This window comes from Hemiscyllium ocellatum, chromosome 21 (assembly GCF_020745735.1).
Source record: "Hemiscyllium ocellatum isolate sHemOce1 chromosome 21, sHemOce1.pat.X.cur, whole genome shotgun sequence".
Taxonomy (NCBI): domain Eukaryota; kingdom Metazoa; phylum Chordata; class Chondrichthyes; order Orectolobiformes; family Hemiscylliidae; genus Hemiscyllium; species Hemiscyllium ocellatum.
In genome coordinates, this window is record NC_083421.1 from 32,762,218 (window position 1) to 32,777,403 (window position 15,186).

The 15,186-nt window shown below is 38.8% G+C and overlaps 1 protein-coding gene across 5 annotated transcripts in view; it reads left to right on the forward strand.

Annotated features, from left to right (window-relative positions):
* LOC132825811 (astrotactin-2-like) overlaps positions 1-15,186 on the forward strand; it is a 1,607,744-nt gene that overhangs the window by 377,711 nt on the left and 1,214,847 nt on the right. For 3 of the 5 annotated variants that reach the window (XM_060841306.1, XM_060841305.1, XM_060841303.1), the window contains exon 3: positions 2,489-2,864. In XM_060841306.1, coding sequence (XP_060697289.1) covers positions 2,489-2,864 — 376 coding nt within the window. The remainder of the gene's footprint in view (positions 1-2,488; positions 2,865-15,186) is intronic. The other 2 variants (XM_060841301.1, XM_060841304.1) reach the window with 1 other exon arrangement.

A 15,186-nucleotide genomic window follows, 5' to 3' on the forward strand; every position in this document is an offset into this window, starting at 1 on the left:
TTCTATTAACTTTACAATTCTGGGTTCAGAAGGAAATTATCAGCAAAAGTTGCTGCTCCTAATAGGTATCAGGCACCTATGGACAGCATTTGTGTCAGCTGACAGGACTATCTGCCTCTGCTATGGTTTTTCCCCATGGTTACCCAGCATGTTACCGTCAAAGATTTACAGAATTACACCTTATCAACAAGCTAACACCACAAAAAAAAGTATGAGAAAAAATTGCCAAGGGAGCAAAATTGTGTCACAATGATATTTAGAAAATTTAGTGTCATGATCTGTTACGTGCCAAATGCGATGGCCTGCCACAGGACTGGATATTAAACTGTTAGTTTACCGAACCATTTCCCTGGTTTTGCAGCCAGTAAATCTAAACATGCTAACATTATTCTTTTCAGCACTAAACTGAGCAGACATTGATAATGTTGTATGATCCCTTTTTGGTAATGCTGTCAATTAATTGACAGTGAAGAAATGAATGAAACCAGGCCAGGAGGAACGGGAATTGTAATTACTGCTGCCATATTGCATTCATTTAGTCCTCTGAACTATTGATCTTAGCTTTGCTGTATGATTAAAGTTGGTCAGGAGAATGAAGCTACATGGTTTCATACTCCACTCTGGGGAAAATTGGTTAATTGCCAAAAGAACAAAAAAAACACTAAGGGTGATGTTTTAATGCTTCCAGATCTGGGGAAGCAATTATGTATTTTATGAGTAAATAAAAATAACCTCAGTACTGCCTGAGATACAGATAATTAGATGAAAAGGATGCTGGCTAGAATATCTCCCTAAATAGTGAACTGCATTGAAGAGTGTATCTCTTTGTTGCTTTTCTTTGCAATCACTTTGAACTGCAATACCCTGTGTGCAATCCTTTTATAAACAGAAGACTATTCATAGCTGTCAAGAAAAGATTTGAAGGACTGTACAAATCTACTATTATGTTTCTATAATCCTTTGCTGTTCAATTAAAGAATGAGGCTTATTCTACAAATACACATATAGCAGTTATCTGTAAGAAAGAAAATTGGCAAAATGTTTATTTTGGAACTCAGTAAAAAGACCCACAGAGGAGGTAGTGTTGAACTGTTTAGCACTGGGCTTTTTATTCTTTTGAGGGGTGGATGGAAGAAGGGACAAATGGATAAGCAATCATCCTCCTCTTTCACCCCAGAATGCACAATATTTGTAGCTTGTATGTCTGCTATTATATATAGAGGAAATTGCATTGAATCTCCAAGTACTTCCAAAGAAGAGATAATGTGAACATGAAAAGAACATTACAGAATTTATGCTAATAATTGTTAAAATAGAGAGGCCATTTCATGTAGCGATGAGTCAATACACCAATTTAATGTGTTTATCCTGACAGGCATTGTTCAGTTTATGTGTTTACCACCAAACATAGTTACTGACCTGGGGGAGAAGGTAAAGCCTCCAAAACCTGTTAGGAATTCTACCAAATATTGAGAGAGAAAAACATAAGAATATCAATACAACATCGCAATCTACATGAGTCTTTGATTGGCTGTATTCAGTCAACATATTTACATTTGAAGTATCTCAGCTGTATAGAAACTGAAGGTAGCTTTCATGAAGTATTCAGTTATTAGTGTCTATATATACCAACTTCCTGCGCATATTCACTGTTTTTAAAGAAATGTTTATAACTGAAACCTTAAAATATGAGAATTAAGTGAGTTAATTATCTGACCTGAAGATCACAATATGCTTGTAAATTCGTTTTTTTTAACTTTGTGGACTATCTGCGAGCCATAAGGACAATTTTAAGCAACAGGGCAGACCAGTGTGTGATAGGTATACACTATTACTTTACAGTTTGGAAAGGAGATAGAGAGAAATGGTAAGGAGGGCAAAACGTGCCACTGCCTTTTCCCACATGCTGTCTTATATGGGCAGAGCGAACAGGATGATGAGTAATAGTGGGAAACAAATTACTGATGGGCTCAGAATTCACTTTGCATATTTTCAGTTTTTATGATGGCCGTGGTGACCAAGGAATAGGTTCAATTCCAGCCTTGGGCAATTGTGTGGAGTTTGCTTATTTTCCCCATGTCTGCATGGGTTTCCTCCAGGTGCTCCAGTTTCCTCCCACAATCTAAAGATGCACAGGTTACGTGAATTGGCCATGCTAAATTGCCCACAGTGTGCAGGGATGTGCAGGCTCGGTGGGATAGCCATGAGAAATGCTGAGTTATGGAGATAGAGTGGGATGATTTTTGACAGTCAGTGCAAACTCAGTGAGCTGAGTAGCTTTGATCTGCGCTATGGGAATTCTGTGATTCTCTTGGTTGTAAAGCAAACAAGCTGCCTCCTCGTGATCATCTGTTTCAAACTATCGCGCAAAGTCAAGATCAACCCCAGTGTGTCAGCTGAGTGTAGGTGGCAGCAGGGAGGAGGAGGGAAAGATTCAAATTGAAACCAATAAAAAGTCATATTTCTTCACGTCTTCTTTACTCCACAGGGAGGTCTGATTGCTCTGCTGCTGCTCATCTTAATCTTCACCATGGTACTGTATGCGCGGCGGAGATGGTGCAAACGGAGGCGAGTCCCCCAGAAGAGTGCCAGCACAGAGGCCACCCATGAAATTCATTACATCCCATCTGTGCTGCTGGGACCACAGGCCAGGGACAGCTTTCGTAACTCTCGGATACAGGCCCACAATTCTGTGGTTGGAATGCCAATCCGAGAGACGCCCATTTTGGATGATTATGACTGCGAAGAAGAAGAAAACCAACTTCGCCCTGAAGCACGCAGTCGAGAAGATGACTTTGGAAGTCAGGTGACCCGGACATTGGAGAGCCTGGGGCGGGCAGAAGAGGAGAAACCAAGTTTTGCAGGTTGGGTCTTATTTTTTCTTCTTGTTCTCTCCTTCAATCCAGGAACTCTGTTGAATTTAATGGGATTTATTGAAAACATTGTGTAACCCGAGTTCTTCTTGTTTTATTCTTTAAAATATTAGATGTAAAAGCATTCATTGAATCTGTTACTGAGAACCCTCCCATGGTAACACTTTGATAAGTCTTTAATATACAGAAGTGATAACATATCCCATGATCCCAATGTCATTAATAAATGGGGTCCTGTACAAACAGGCTAATTTCAGGTTACCTGTAGCTAGAAATTTTTTAAAAAGGGAAAAATGGAGCAAGAAACTGATGTTTGTGTGTAGAATTTCAGTTTTTAACTTTGGGGTAATGTGGCATAAATTATGTCCCGATACACTATGAAGATTGAGGCGCAACATCCTGAAGTAAATAAAACATTAGGTCTATCATCTGTAAAAGCCTGTTCATTGTGAATGATAACCCTCCCTAAAAGTCATTATTAACATGGATTGTAAAATGCACATCATTGGTAGGATACATTCAGTCATATTCAACTTGCATGGAGAAATACTTCCCCAGAGACCGGTATCCCATCACCCAGTCACCATTTATTTACACATCGGCAGTCCTTGACTCTGATCCAGCTCCCTCATAGCCAGTTGTCAGAATGAATAGGACCTCTGACTCCCCTGTTTATATTTGTCAGCCTCGATTGGACTAGATTAACAGCCCAATCAGGGAACTCATATTCTAAGCGGTCCACCTGGGTGACCTCATTACAGTCGCTCCACAGTAGCTGCTGCTCCTTTACCATTGCTATTAGTTAAGAAGCTCAGTATGATTTCCCATCTTGTTATGCCTCATGCTCCATGTTATAGTTGGTACCATTAGAAATAATATAATCTCAGTTTCTGAGAGCAATGTAAAAAGGCACTAAATGAATGTTGCGTTTTGGTTAGCTGGTGAATTAATTGTCATGCTCCAACTTAGAGTTTTTCTAAAACCTAATTGTAAGTAGAGCACAAACTATTGCATCTCTATCATATTAACTGACAACAAATTATCTTCTACTAAATTGAGATTGAACAGAGTGTACTGGATAGTAAAAATCAAAGAGCAACTATTTTTCTGTAAAAGTAAGGATTTTGGAACAGAAATTCTGATGAAAACCTGGTTATACTTATATTTATGCATACATATTTACATACATGTATATGTATATGCTTGTATAATCCTATTGATCAATATTCACTGAAAATTGTCTGCAATTTATGCAAAACTTTCTCCTTGCATTTTCGAATCAATCTGTTCAAGTGTGATCCATTAGGACTTAAACACTGGCTTCTTTGTCCAGAGGAAGGGGCACTACCAACAAGCTAAAGAACCCTTCCAAAAGCTTTTTTTCATAGCATATACTGTTGGGTTGATTGCCATTACCTCAACTATTAAATAATATTCTGTACACAATGCAGTCATCAACCTAAACTTCAGCTACAGATCCAAAGTTGCAAATTCTTTTCGCACACAACCATAATATTTCATGCATTGTCTTAGTTGCTGCTTGTTCTCACTGCATGTGAGACGCAGGTTGGGCTGAATAGAATCAGTTTGAATCTTGCGCACAGTTCAAGCAGAGGCCAAAAGGCCTGATAAAGGTTAAGTATTCAGATAGATGTCAAGAATTGTAAAGGCAATTGCATTCCTGTACTACTTGAGTGCTATTTCAGCATCAGGTTTGTGCTTCTGAAACATCAGATAATACATGTTCCATTATTCCTGCTGAAAAGGAAAGAAACTTGTCTCATACATTCAAGAAAACCGCAAGGTTTGAGTAATCATTCACTGGAGGAGTCTACTATGCAGTTGAATCTTCTAACAGCAATTCATTTAATAGCAAGGTTAAACTGGACAAATAACTTTATTGTCTGGTATAAAGTGTTAGATTTAAGCTGAGCAATAAAATCCAAGGTCAACTCTTACGGCCACCTCATCTTCAGATTGTAAAAGAGACTGTTTTTACGAAATGTTGGTTGTAAGAAACATGCCTGAAGAAGGGCTTATACCCGAAACGTCAATTCTCCTGCTCCTCGGATGCTGCCTGGCCTGCTGTGTTTTTCCAGCATCACATTTTTCAACTCTGGTCTCCAGCATCTGCAGTCCTCACTTTCTCTCTGTAAGAAACATGCCAATACTTTATCCATTTTCAACTGATAAATATGCAGCACAAATTGGAAAGAACTATCTTGAGAGAATGGACCTATCACTGGCAGATTTTGCTGTCTGTTGCACCCAGGTGGCAATGCCAAGCGCATCCTCAAGTTGACAGAGCTCATCTTGTTCCAGGATTATGGCTATTTATTCATTTAATATTGTAGGTTTGAGGAACAAAATCAATCATAGCAATGTCTACCTATACAGGGATCTTCCAGTAGTGAAAGGCATGATCGATTAAATTAATTCTGACCGAAAGTATCAGTTAGACAGTGACCAAAAGAAGGAACAATTAGCCTGACCGTGGGTGCTCCATTCCTTTGTTCTTTCATCTGGTGGGTATCTCTAAGGTAATAAGTAACCTCTGGATTACTGCCTAAACTGTGGACAAATTAGCAGAAAGGAAATAAAATTAGTCTAATGAATGCATGGCTCCAAGTCTGAGGAGGTAGGAGATGTGGTTTCAGTTTTGCTAGGAACTGACACAAGTATTGGGAAATATGGAGCTGTACCCATGCAATGGTCTACACCTAAACCGTGCTGGCTGGTTATTCCCGTGCTCGGGAAGCTGTGAGGGTTTTAATCCAATCAGTGAGGGCAAGATGTTAAATTCGTTATTTGAAATGTCGAGACATTACAAGAAAGAAAAGCATTTATCTGGGTAGTGGGAAACAGATATTTACAGGAATGGACAGACAATATAAATCTTACTTAATCAACACTTAAGGCTAGAAATTTCAAAAATAATCAAAAGTCAAAACAAAAGAATCTGTATCTGAATCTATATAATATTCAAACCAAACAAAAAAGATGACAGTGTAAGTAGAAATGCATGATAATGAGCTGATAGCCATCATATGCATATCATAGCTATCTGGATGTAAGCTTGTGCACTGAGCTGGAAGGTTCATTTTTGGATGTTCCCTCACCATACTAGATAGCCTCATCAGTGAGCCTCCGGATGAAGAACTGGTAGTATGGCCTGCTTTCTATTTATGTGGTTAGGTTTCCTTGGGTTGGTGGTGTCATTTCCTGTGGTGACATCATTTCCTGTTCTTTCTTTCAGAGAGTGGTATTTGGGATCCAAGTCAATGTGCTTGTTGATAGAGTTTCAATTGGAATGCCATGCTTCTAGGAATTCTTGTGCGTGTCTCTGTTTGGCTTGTCCTAAGATGGATGTGTTGTCTCAGTCAAAATGATGTCCTTCCTCATCTGTATGTAAGGATACTACTGAGAGTGGGTAATGTCTTTTTGTGGCTAGTTGATGTTCATGTATTGTAGTGGCTAGTTTTCTGCCTGTTTGTCCAATGTAGTGTTTGTTACAATTCTTGCAAAGTGTTTTGTAAATGACATTAGCTTTGCTTGTTGTCTGTATTGGGCCTTTCAAATTCATTAGCTGCTGTTTTAGTAGGTGGGTTTGTGGGCTACCATGATGTCAAGAAGTCTGAGTAGTCTGGCAGTCATTGTGTATTCAAGAAGAACAGGTACCCAATGAACTCAATCCGCAGATTTCTCAGCAACAAACCCAAATAAGCAGACAAAACACGTCTAGAAACCCTAGCCACTCTCCCCTACATCAAAGACATCTCAGAAATGACTGCTAGACTATTCAGATCCCTTGCCATCATGGTAGCCCACAAACCAACCAACACACAAAAACACCAGCTAATGAACTTGAAAGATCTCATACAGACAAGAAACAAAACTATTGTCATTTACAAAATACCTTGCAGCAACTGTAACAAACACTACATTGGACAAACAGGCAGAAAATTAGCCACCAGGATACGTGAACATCAACTAGCCACAAAAAGACATGACCCACTCTCACTAATATTCTTACATACAGTTGAGGAAAGACACCACTTTGACTGGGACAACACATCATCCTAGGACAAGCCAAATAGAGACACCAACAAGAATTCCTAGAAGCAAGGCATTCCAACTGAAATTCTACCAACAAACACATTGACTTGGATCCCATTTACCAGTCCCTGAGAGAAAGAACAGGAAATTACATCACCAACACAAGGAAACCTAAACACCTAAATAGAAAATGGGCCATACCACCAGTGCTTCATTCAGAGGTTCGTTGATGATGGTACCTAGTATGATGACAAAATTCCAGAAAATGAACCTTCCAGCTTAGCGAGCAAACCTACATCCAGAACCTCAACCTGAACTACAAATCTTCTCAAAACTCACTAATATCAGAGCTGGTCTAGTACGGCTACAATACTGCTGTCTTGATGACATTTTAGAAATTGCCCAGGGATGTTCTGAGCACACAAAGCAGGATATATCCAAACTGGTCAATTACTGCCCCAATCTGCAATCATCTGTAAAGCAAGTGTCATCAATTATGCTATTGCTTCACAATAACTTGCTGTCCAATGCCAGGTTTGGGTCTGCCAAGGCCACTCTGCTCCTAACCGCATTACAGCCTTAATTCAAAAAAGGACAAAAGAGTTGAATTCCACACGTGAGATAAGAGTGACTGCCCTTGACTTCAAGGCTGCATATAACTGGGTGTTGCATCAAGGAGCCTTGGCAAAACTATAGTCAATGGGAATTGGGGTAGTGGAGTGAGGTTTTCCATTGTTTGGAGTTAATCCTGGCACAAAGGAAAACAGCTATGATTGTAGGAGTTCAGGTATCTCCATTCCAAGACACATTAACAGAAGTTCTTCGGGTAGTGTCCTTAGTCCAACCATATTCAGATGCTTTATCAATGACCTTTCCTCCATTATTAGGTCAGAAGTGGGATGTTTTGTGATGACTACAAAATGTTCAATGCCATTTATGACTAATTTTCATGCTTTCATGGTAAAGACGGAAGTTTGTTTTGGTTTCTTCTTGCAAGAACAGAAACAAAACTGTGCTAGGGTACTTGAGTCTAAACTATGAAGATTGCAAGCCTATTTGCTTGGGAGATATCATTTGTTTGTACATGGTTTATACCTTGCAATTTGACCATTGCTGAATCCTCATAAAGAATTGTTTATTTCTCTGCTCTATGAAAGCTATTATTCATTGTTGGTCAAGCTGACCTTGTCGGAAGTGAAATATTTTTGGATTTATACAAATGGACACTTTTAGCACAGGAATGCAGTGAATTCCCCAAAGGGTTTTGACTTTCAGCTGAAATCATTAGAAATATGCTCAGTGCAGTATGGAATCTTGGGCTTAATGGCCCTTGAAAAAGGTAGGGGTGAACAGTGGAGATTTGTCTGTTGCCCAGACAGCGTTTTTCTTTTCCTGCCTGCAACAGTAGTGGACTCATCAACATCAAGGGCATTTAAATGGTCATTGGATAAACATATGGATGGTAATGGAATAGTGTAGATTAGACGGGCTTTAGATTGGTTTCACAGGTCAATGCAACATCGAGTGCCGAAGGGCCTGTACTGTGCTGTCATGTTCTCTGTTCTTTGCTCTCTGGGGTACTTACATAAAAAATGGTAAATGATCTGAGATGAGCTTCAGCAATGAGTGTCTGCAAGCTGCTTGACTGTGGACACCAACACAGTTCGCTTTACCACAAATGCACTTCCAGCTGCTATCACTGGATAGTAATTAGGAGTAGAAATACTGGCTGATGTTTCCTTTTGCTGGTGCAAGGGATACCGAGACCAATTATAGCAGCCTTCCTGCAGTCCTCCTGGGTTCAGTGAGCTCAGGCTACATTTGGGTTTGAATTTGGCCTGACCTTTGCGTTAATACAATAGCAAGAGATTTATTTGACAAACAACCAAACTAAGGTGAGATGAGCTGTTGTGTGCTTTCTGAAATCCAATGTTGCAAAGTAAAAAGTTTCCTCTTTACTCCATCGATTTCTGCACTTGTTCCACATATACAGACTAACTTCTTCTTTGAATTTGTTCTCTACAGCTGAGATGTGACTCTTTTCAGCTTAGGGTGCGAGATCAGGAATTGGAGAGAATCGCTTGGTTTGCCTAATTTTGAAATGAAAGATTTTTTGGATTTGATCATGCATTTTTTTCAACATGCCAGCTGAATTGACTGAGAGAATTTCTTTGATGTGTATTTCTTTCAAAGTGTTAGCTTATCATTCACTTCTTCACGAAAGAATCACACTCTTGTGCCTAAATAAATGATGTGCAACTGTGGATGAAAAGAAAGAAAATGTTCCATATTTTATGTTTTTTTTTCTTTTTGTCTCTCATGTTTATTTATATTAAAATAAATCAAATGAAAAGAATTGTTACAATGGTATGTACATGATCTTCCTGCTTGGATGACTTCATTGATATACTACAGGGTATACAAAACATCACAAGAAAGTATTTACACTTACTAATACATTTAAGATGCTAAATATTGATCATTGGGAGGCTAGGTTTTATCGAAACTGGTTTAGTGTCAGGATAATGAGACCAAATTGTTTCATCAACTGTGAATGATATGCAATGCCACTGTCCAAACTGAGACAACTATTGATTTGGCAGTCAATTCAGCGTGAGGTTAGGAAGACTGTGTGTACAAAATAGGTTGTATTTTCCCATCTTTGGGGCCCAACTTTACCATTATTTTTTTCAACTTCAATCTGCATCGTTAATTGCTGTCCCAGTAAACTCACTCAAGGTTCTAGCAAGCTAATGATTGCCCCATGGAACACAGTTTGCCTTCGAAAGGTCAGATTTACAGGGTTTACTACCCATCCTTGAATGTGTTGCATATTTGTCATCTTTCAAAATGCCCCATTGAGTCAAATAGTCCGAAATCAAACTTATTTTGCATCTGAAATAGCTCATTTTCAAAATTGAATCACCAATTGAATCGTGATTAAATCTCAATGATAGATTATCTCTAAGTTCAGTCTCTCATCTCAATAACTGAAAGAATTGCAAGATTATGAGATGTTTTGATATTGATTCACAAAAAAATCCCTGTTATCTCCTCAAGTCGGCACATTTCTCGTCAGTTGCTCTGATAATGGCTTAATTATGTAGAAAATCATTGGTTCCAGAGAGACTGATCAGCCTTTTTAAGTCTTGAATAAGGGAACACTTACTTGTTCAGCTTTTCATTGTGAATTCAGTTGATACATATCATGGAGCTACCAGTATGACATGAGTTATGGGAATATTGCTACACTGAGGTAACAAATTTCTCACAAATCCCCTTTCTGTTGTTGGCTGGATTAATGTAAAACAAAATCTGTGTAAAATACTGGATTATGGATAATGGAAGGAGAGTTGCATATTTAATTTACCAATGAGGATCACTGTAGGTATTATATTTTGGATGGATTATTAAAATGAGACTGCTTCTTCCAGGGTTTCACTTGAATACTGAAACTTCCATTTGAAAAGTGTGAAAAATAATTGGGAATTCACTCATTGTGCAAACCATTAATGGAGTGACATTCAATAATTGGAGGCAGAGAAAAGAGGAAAGCATGAAAGGTCTGCAGTACCGAATAGAACAGAATAGAAATTTATTGTCTCTTGTACTTATGAAAATACAGTGAGATTTATGTAAGTTCAGTGCCATTTTAATTTTAATTACAGAAATTATAAACATATACAATTGAGACAAAGTTAGGACAAAAAGGTATTGGAGAAAACTGAAAGAGTTTCCTGAGATTAATTATGATAGACATTTCAGTGAAGGACCAGATTTTTGAGGTGTTTGGCAACAGATTGTCAATATTTGTCGCTGTTACCTCTCTGAAAGTGCCTGCAACTTCAGAATTTAGTAGATGGCTAGAGTTGTGTGTAAATCCTCAAATATTGAAGCTGAAGATGTTGTCATTCACTGCTACTGTAACACTTCTGCCCTCTCACTCAGACCTGTAATTAGAATTACATATATTTCCTGAAGATATGGAATTCCTGAATGAAATTATGGGATTCTAATTTTGTCAAATGTTCCAGATTTAGTTTTTGACATGTTAGCTTATTAGGTGCTTGTATAAAATTTGTACAGTGTGTTATTCTCTCAACATCGCCTGATGTTGTATTTCTGAAGTACCATCACCCTCCTCACACCGCATCATGTTTGCATTGCCAAATCAATTAGAGTTCTTTTTGCTTTGTTTTTGACATTCCCCAAACCTCTTCAGGAGAGTAGATATATTGACCGTTAAGAATATTGCGCAAGACTTTCCTGAAGGGCTTTTAGGTCCTGTCCATTAAGGAGGCGTCGGGATTGAAGCATTTTAATCTCCCACATTTTGATTTATTTCACGCACTTCATTGTGGATCTGGAGAAAGTCTGCTTCACCTAAGCTGCCAAGAAAAATGTCACCTATATAAACAGGGTTCAAATTAAGTGTCAAGTTGGGCCTCAAGCAGGTGTGTGACTTTTATATATTGGTGAGTTTTTTCCATTTTGTTGTCTTCCTAAGGACCATTTATAGTGTACGATGCTCTGACTGTACAATTGAATTGATCTGTCAAAACTTGTCTAAGGTTCACTTTTTACAGTGGGGAACAGAACTGTGCGGTGCCATGAGTGGAGAACTGACAGATGGTGAATGATTAAACCAGTGAGTTATGAAGCCTTTACTCAATAGAGGATCAGCACATCGCTATTCATGCTGTTCTTTAAGCAAACCATGTAGAAATAGGAAAGGACAAATGCAAGTATTTATTTTGTTGTTTTCCATCAATTTGTGTTGTGTCAAAGATGCTGGGAGGGCTACTTAGTGATGTTCATTTTGTATCATGAATTATAGTCCATTTTTGTTTGTTCAAAATTCCGTTGCGAACAGAAATCTTTCATGCTTGTCATTGCAACTCAGTTTTGTTCGTCTGATAATGATATCTCCACTTATGATTCACGCCTGCATGGTTTTCATAATAGCAAGCTACATTAAATTGAGTGGCAACAGTCCTCTACCTATATTATACAAACTGGGCTACTATCCCAAATCCGGGAAATAAAGGGAAGGAAATGCTTTATTTTAATGAAGCAATAAGCTCAATATTCACCCCACAGGCACATGAACTGAATGAGATCAGTATTAAAGCTGAAAACCAGCTGCAAAAATGTTTTTATGAAATAACTTATTTGAATCATTTCTTATATTCAACAGATTTAAGTCAATAATTCCACAATTATTTTAATTAACTATTTTAACCTCAAATATCAAACAAATAAATACATTTACACAGAATTTGATTCAAAATCATTGTGTGACAAAAAATCCCAATGAATTTAATTTACTCTACTGAGCTCAAATCTAGTTTAATTAAATTTATAATTTATACAATATAATTTCTGTTAATCATTCTCAACATCCTCATTGTCACTCTAAAAAATACACAGGAACAAAACTTAGATCTACTTTGCTCTATTTTTGTTAATACTCCAAAATTTCATCAGCTACAAAACAATATCTGGAGCATTCCTCTCTGCCCTTTCAACATTTGTTGGAACTTTAAATATCTCAGGGTAGATCATGTTAGACTTTGTGCTTCTTGAGTAATATAGAGATTTCCTGGTAATTGCCATCTTGAGTATCCAACATAGAAGTGAGAAAGTGAAAGATGAGGTCATTTCAGAAGGCTGCTCACTTTGAGGATTTGACTTTATGAAATGTTGATTAGCATCGCAAAGCGAACAGATTGGAAATTGCAGTCTCTTGAATTGAAAGGGTGGTTTGACTGAATCATTGAAAATTTTGTTGTATTTTTCTTACATGATTGTAACTTCTAAAACATGAGGTATTACCTTTTTCATTAGTAATCTTGTTCCATTGCGTAATCAAGGATATCGTTGTTTCTCAACAGGATAATAGGGTACTTTTGCCCAAGATAATAGGGCAACCTGTTTCATCAATAAATTATGATAAAGTGACCCTTCATCATTTTTGAACTTGAATTATTAAGCCTGCTTTCTCTCCACAGATACTGCCAGACCTGCTGAGTTCTTCCAGCAATTTTTTTAATGTTTCATACCTTGAGCGTCTGCAGTTCTTTGTTTTATTATAGTTTATTAGTTTTTGGAGCTAATCCGACCATTCCACATGATCAGTATTCCTGCTTCTATATTTAATGTTTGGAAATACTGCGAAACATCATGTAAGGATCTGAGTGATGTGAGGTGTATGTGTCAGAGTTGGATGACAACTGTGGTGAGGCCTATCTCAATACCGGGATTATCTCAGTCCATCCCTTATGCTTTTCACAAGCAGCATGGTGAAATTCTTGCTCAGCAGTACTGAGTTTCTAATTGACAGTTATTACAGCTGAAGTGCCTTGTTAACAGCCCAAAACATCTCATTAATGTTCACCCTCCCATCTTAGCAAACATAACAGACAATCTTTATGTCAGGAAATCTCAGTGAGGAAATTAGAGGGAGCATTGTTAGATTCAACTTATTGCTTGCTCCGAATGATCTCCAGGTACACTGCATGGGCATGCATCCCAAATTCACAGTCATTAGCATCTGATGTACCAGCCTCTAAATACCCACGTGGTACATCTCCAATCCACCCACTGATGCTCCTGCATTTCAGTACTGCACCTCAGACAAAATCATTGTTACACTGCAACAAAGGTCCACTTAACAACACACACTCATGGATTGGACTAGTCTGCATATTTAGACTCTCCAATTGTTCTCATAGCACTCATTCATTGAAAACCTACCTGAATGCTCACAAAATCTCTGTCTTGCATTGTGTTGTGTTGCCATTTTGGCCTTAAGCCAGAGATACTAGGCTCATACTACTGCTGATCCTTAGTCATGTCAAGGGGGATGGTCTTGGCTCAGGGATTCCTAAATTAACAGCAGCTCCAATTCCAGTTCAGTTCCCATTCATGGTGATCAGAGTCAGATGTTAATCACACAAGGGCTAAGAAGGCAAATGATGGGGCAGTGTGCCATCTGTGTTGAGTGTATCTGCTCTGTTGCAGGCTGGTTTGCTCATGGAATGAAACAGAAGCATGTATTACAGGAGATCACTGGCACAGTTTGGGAGGTGACCCAAGCAAATGAACAGGAAAAAGGTATGGCAGATAGTAGTGACTGGTTGGGTAGGTGAGGGTCAGTGGGCAAGATGGAACAGGCAGTAGGTGAATGTAGTAGAGCAAGAACCATAGTGGGAGGTGGGAGGTGAACAATAAGTGTGAAATATCAGAGAAAAGTAAGTGGAACTTACACTAGCAATGTGAAGAATACGGATCTTTTTACCAAACAGACTGAATGGTCTGGTGTTGTGGCCGTCACTGCTGGTCAAGGGGAAGGACCAAGTCCGACATCTGCATCCCACCATCGAACACCATCAAAACCCTGACCACAAAAAGGATTGCTTTTATTTTCCTTCCCCTGTCTACATGCACAGGACAAATGTCAGGAACCATGTAGGTCAGGTCTCGACTAACAATGCCTATCCAGGTGCACAAGGGGCTGTAACCAATGGAAGGGTAAAGGCTGCCAGTGAATTCTGAGATATCTCCTATTTGGCGAGTTGTTCATAGTGTCATAGAGATGTACAGCACAGAAACAGACCCTTTGGTCCAACCCGTCCATGCCGACCGGATATCCCAACCCAGTTTAGTCCCACTTGCCAGCACCCGGCCCTTATCCCTCAAAACTTTTCCTATTCATAAACCCTCCAAATGCCTTTTAAATGTTGCAATCGTACCAGTCTCCACCACTTCCTCTGGCAGCTCATTCCATACATGTATCACTCTCTGTGTGAAAAAGTTGCTCCTTAGGTCTCTTTTATATCTTTCCCCTCACACACCTCAGGGAAAAGATCTTGTCTATTTATGCTATTCATGGCCATCATAATCTATAAGGTCACCCCTCAGCCTCTGATGCTCCAGGGAAAACAGCCCCAACTCTGGCAACATCCTTGCAAATCTTTTCTGAACCCTTTCAAGTTTCACAACATCTTTCCGATAGGAAGGAGACCAGAATTGCTCGCAATATTCCAACATTGGCCTAACCCTTGTCCTGTACAGCCGCAACATGACCTCCCAATTCCTGTACTCAACGCTCTGACCGATAAAGGAAAGCATACCAGGCGCCTTCTTCACTATCTTATCTACCTGCAACTCCATTTTCTGGGAACTCTGCACGTTAAATTCGGGTGGATATCAGAAGAAAGATAAGCCTCAGAGCATGGTAATTGGTTAATCAATT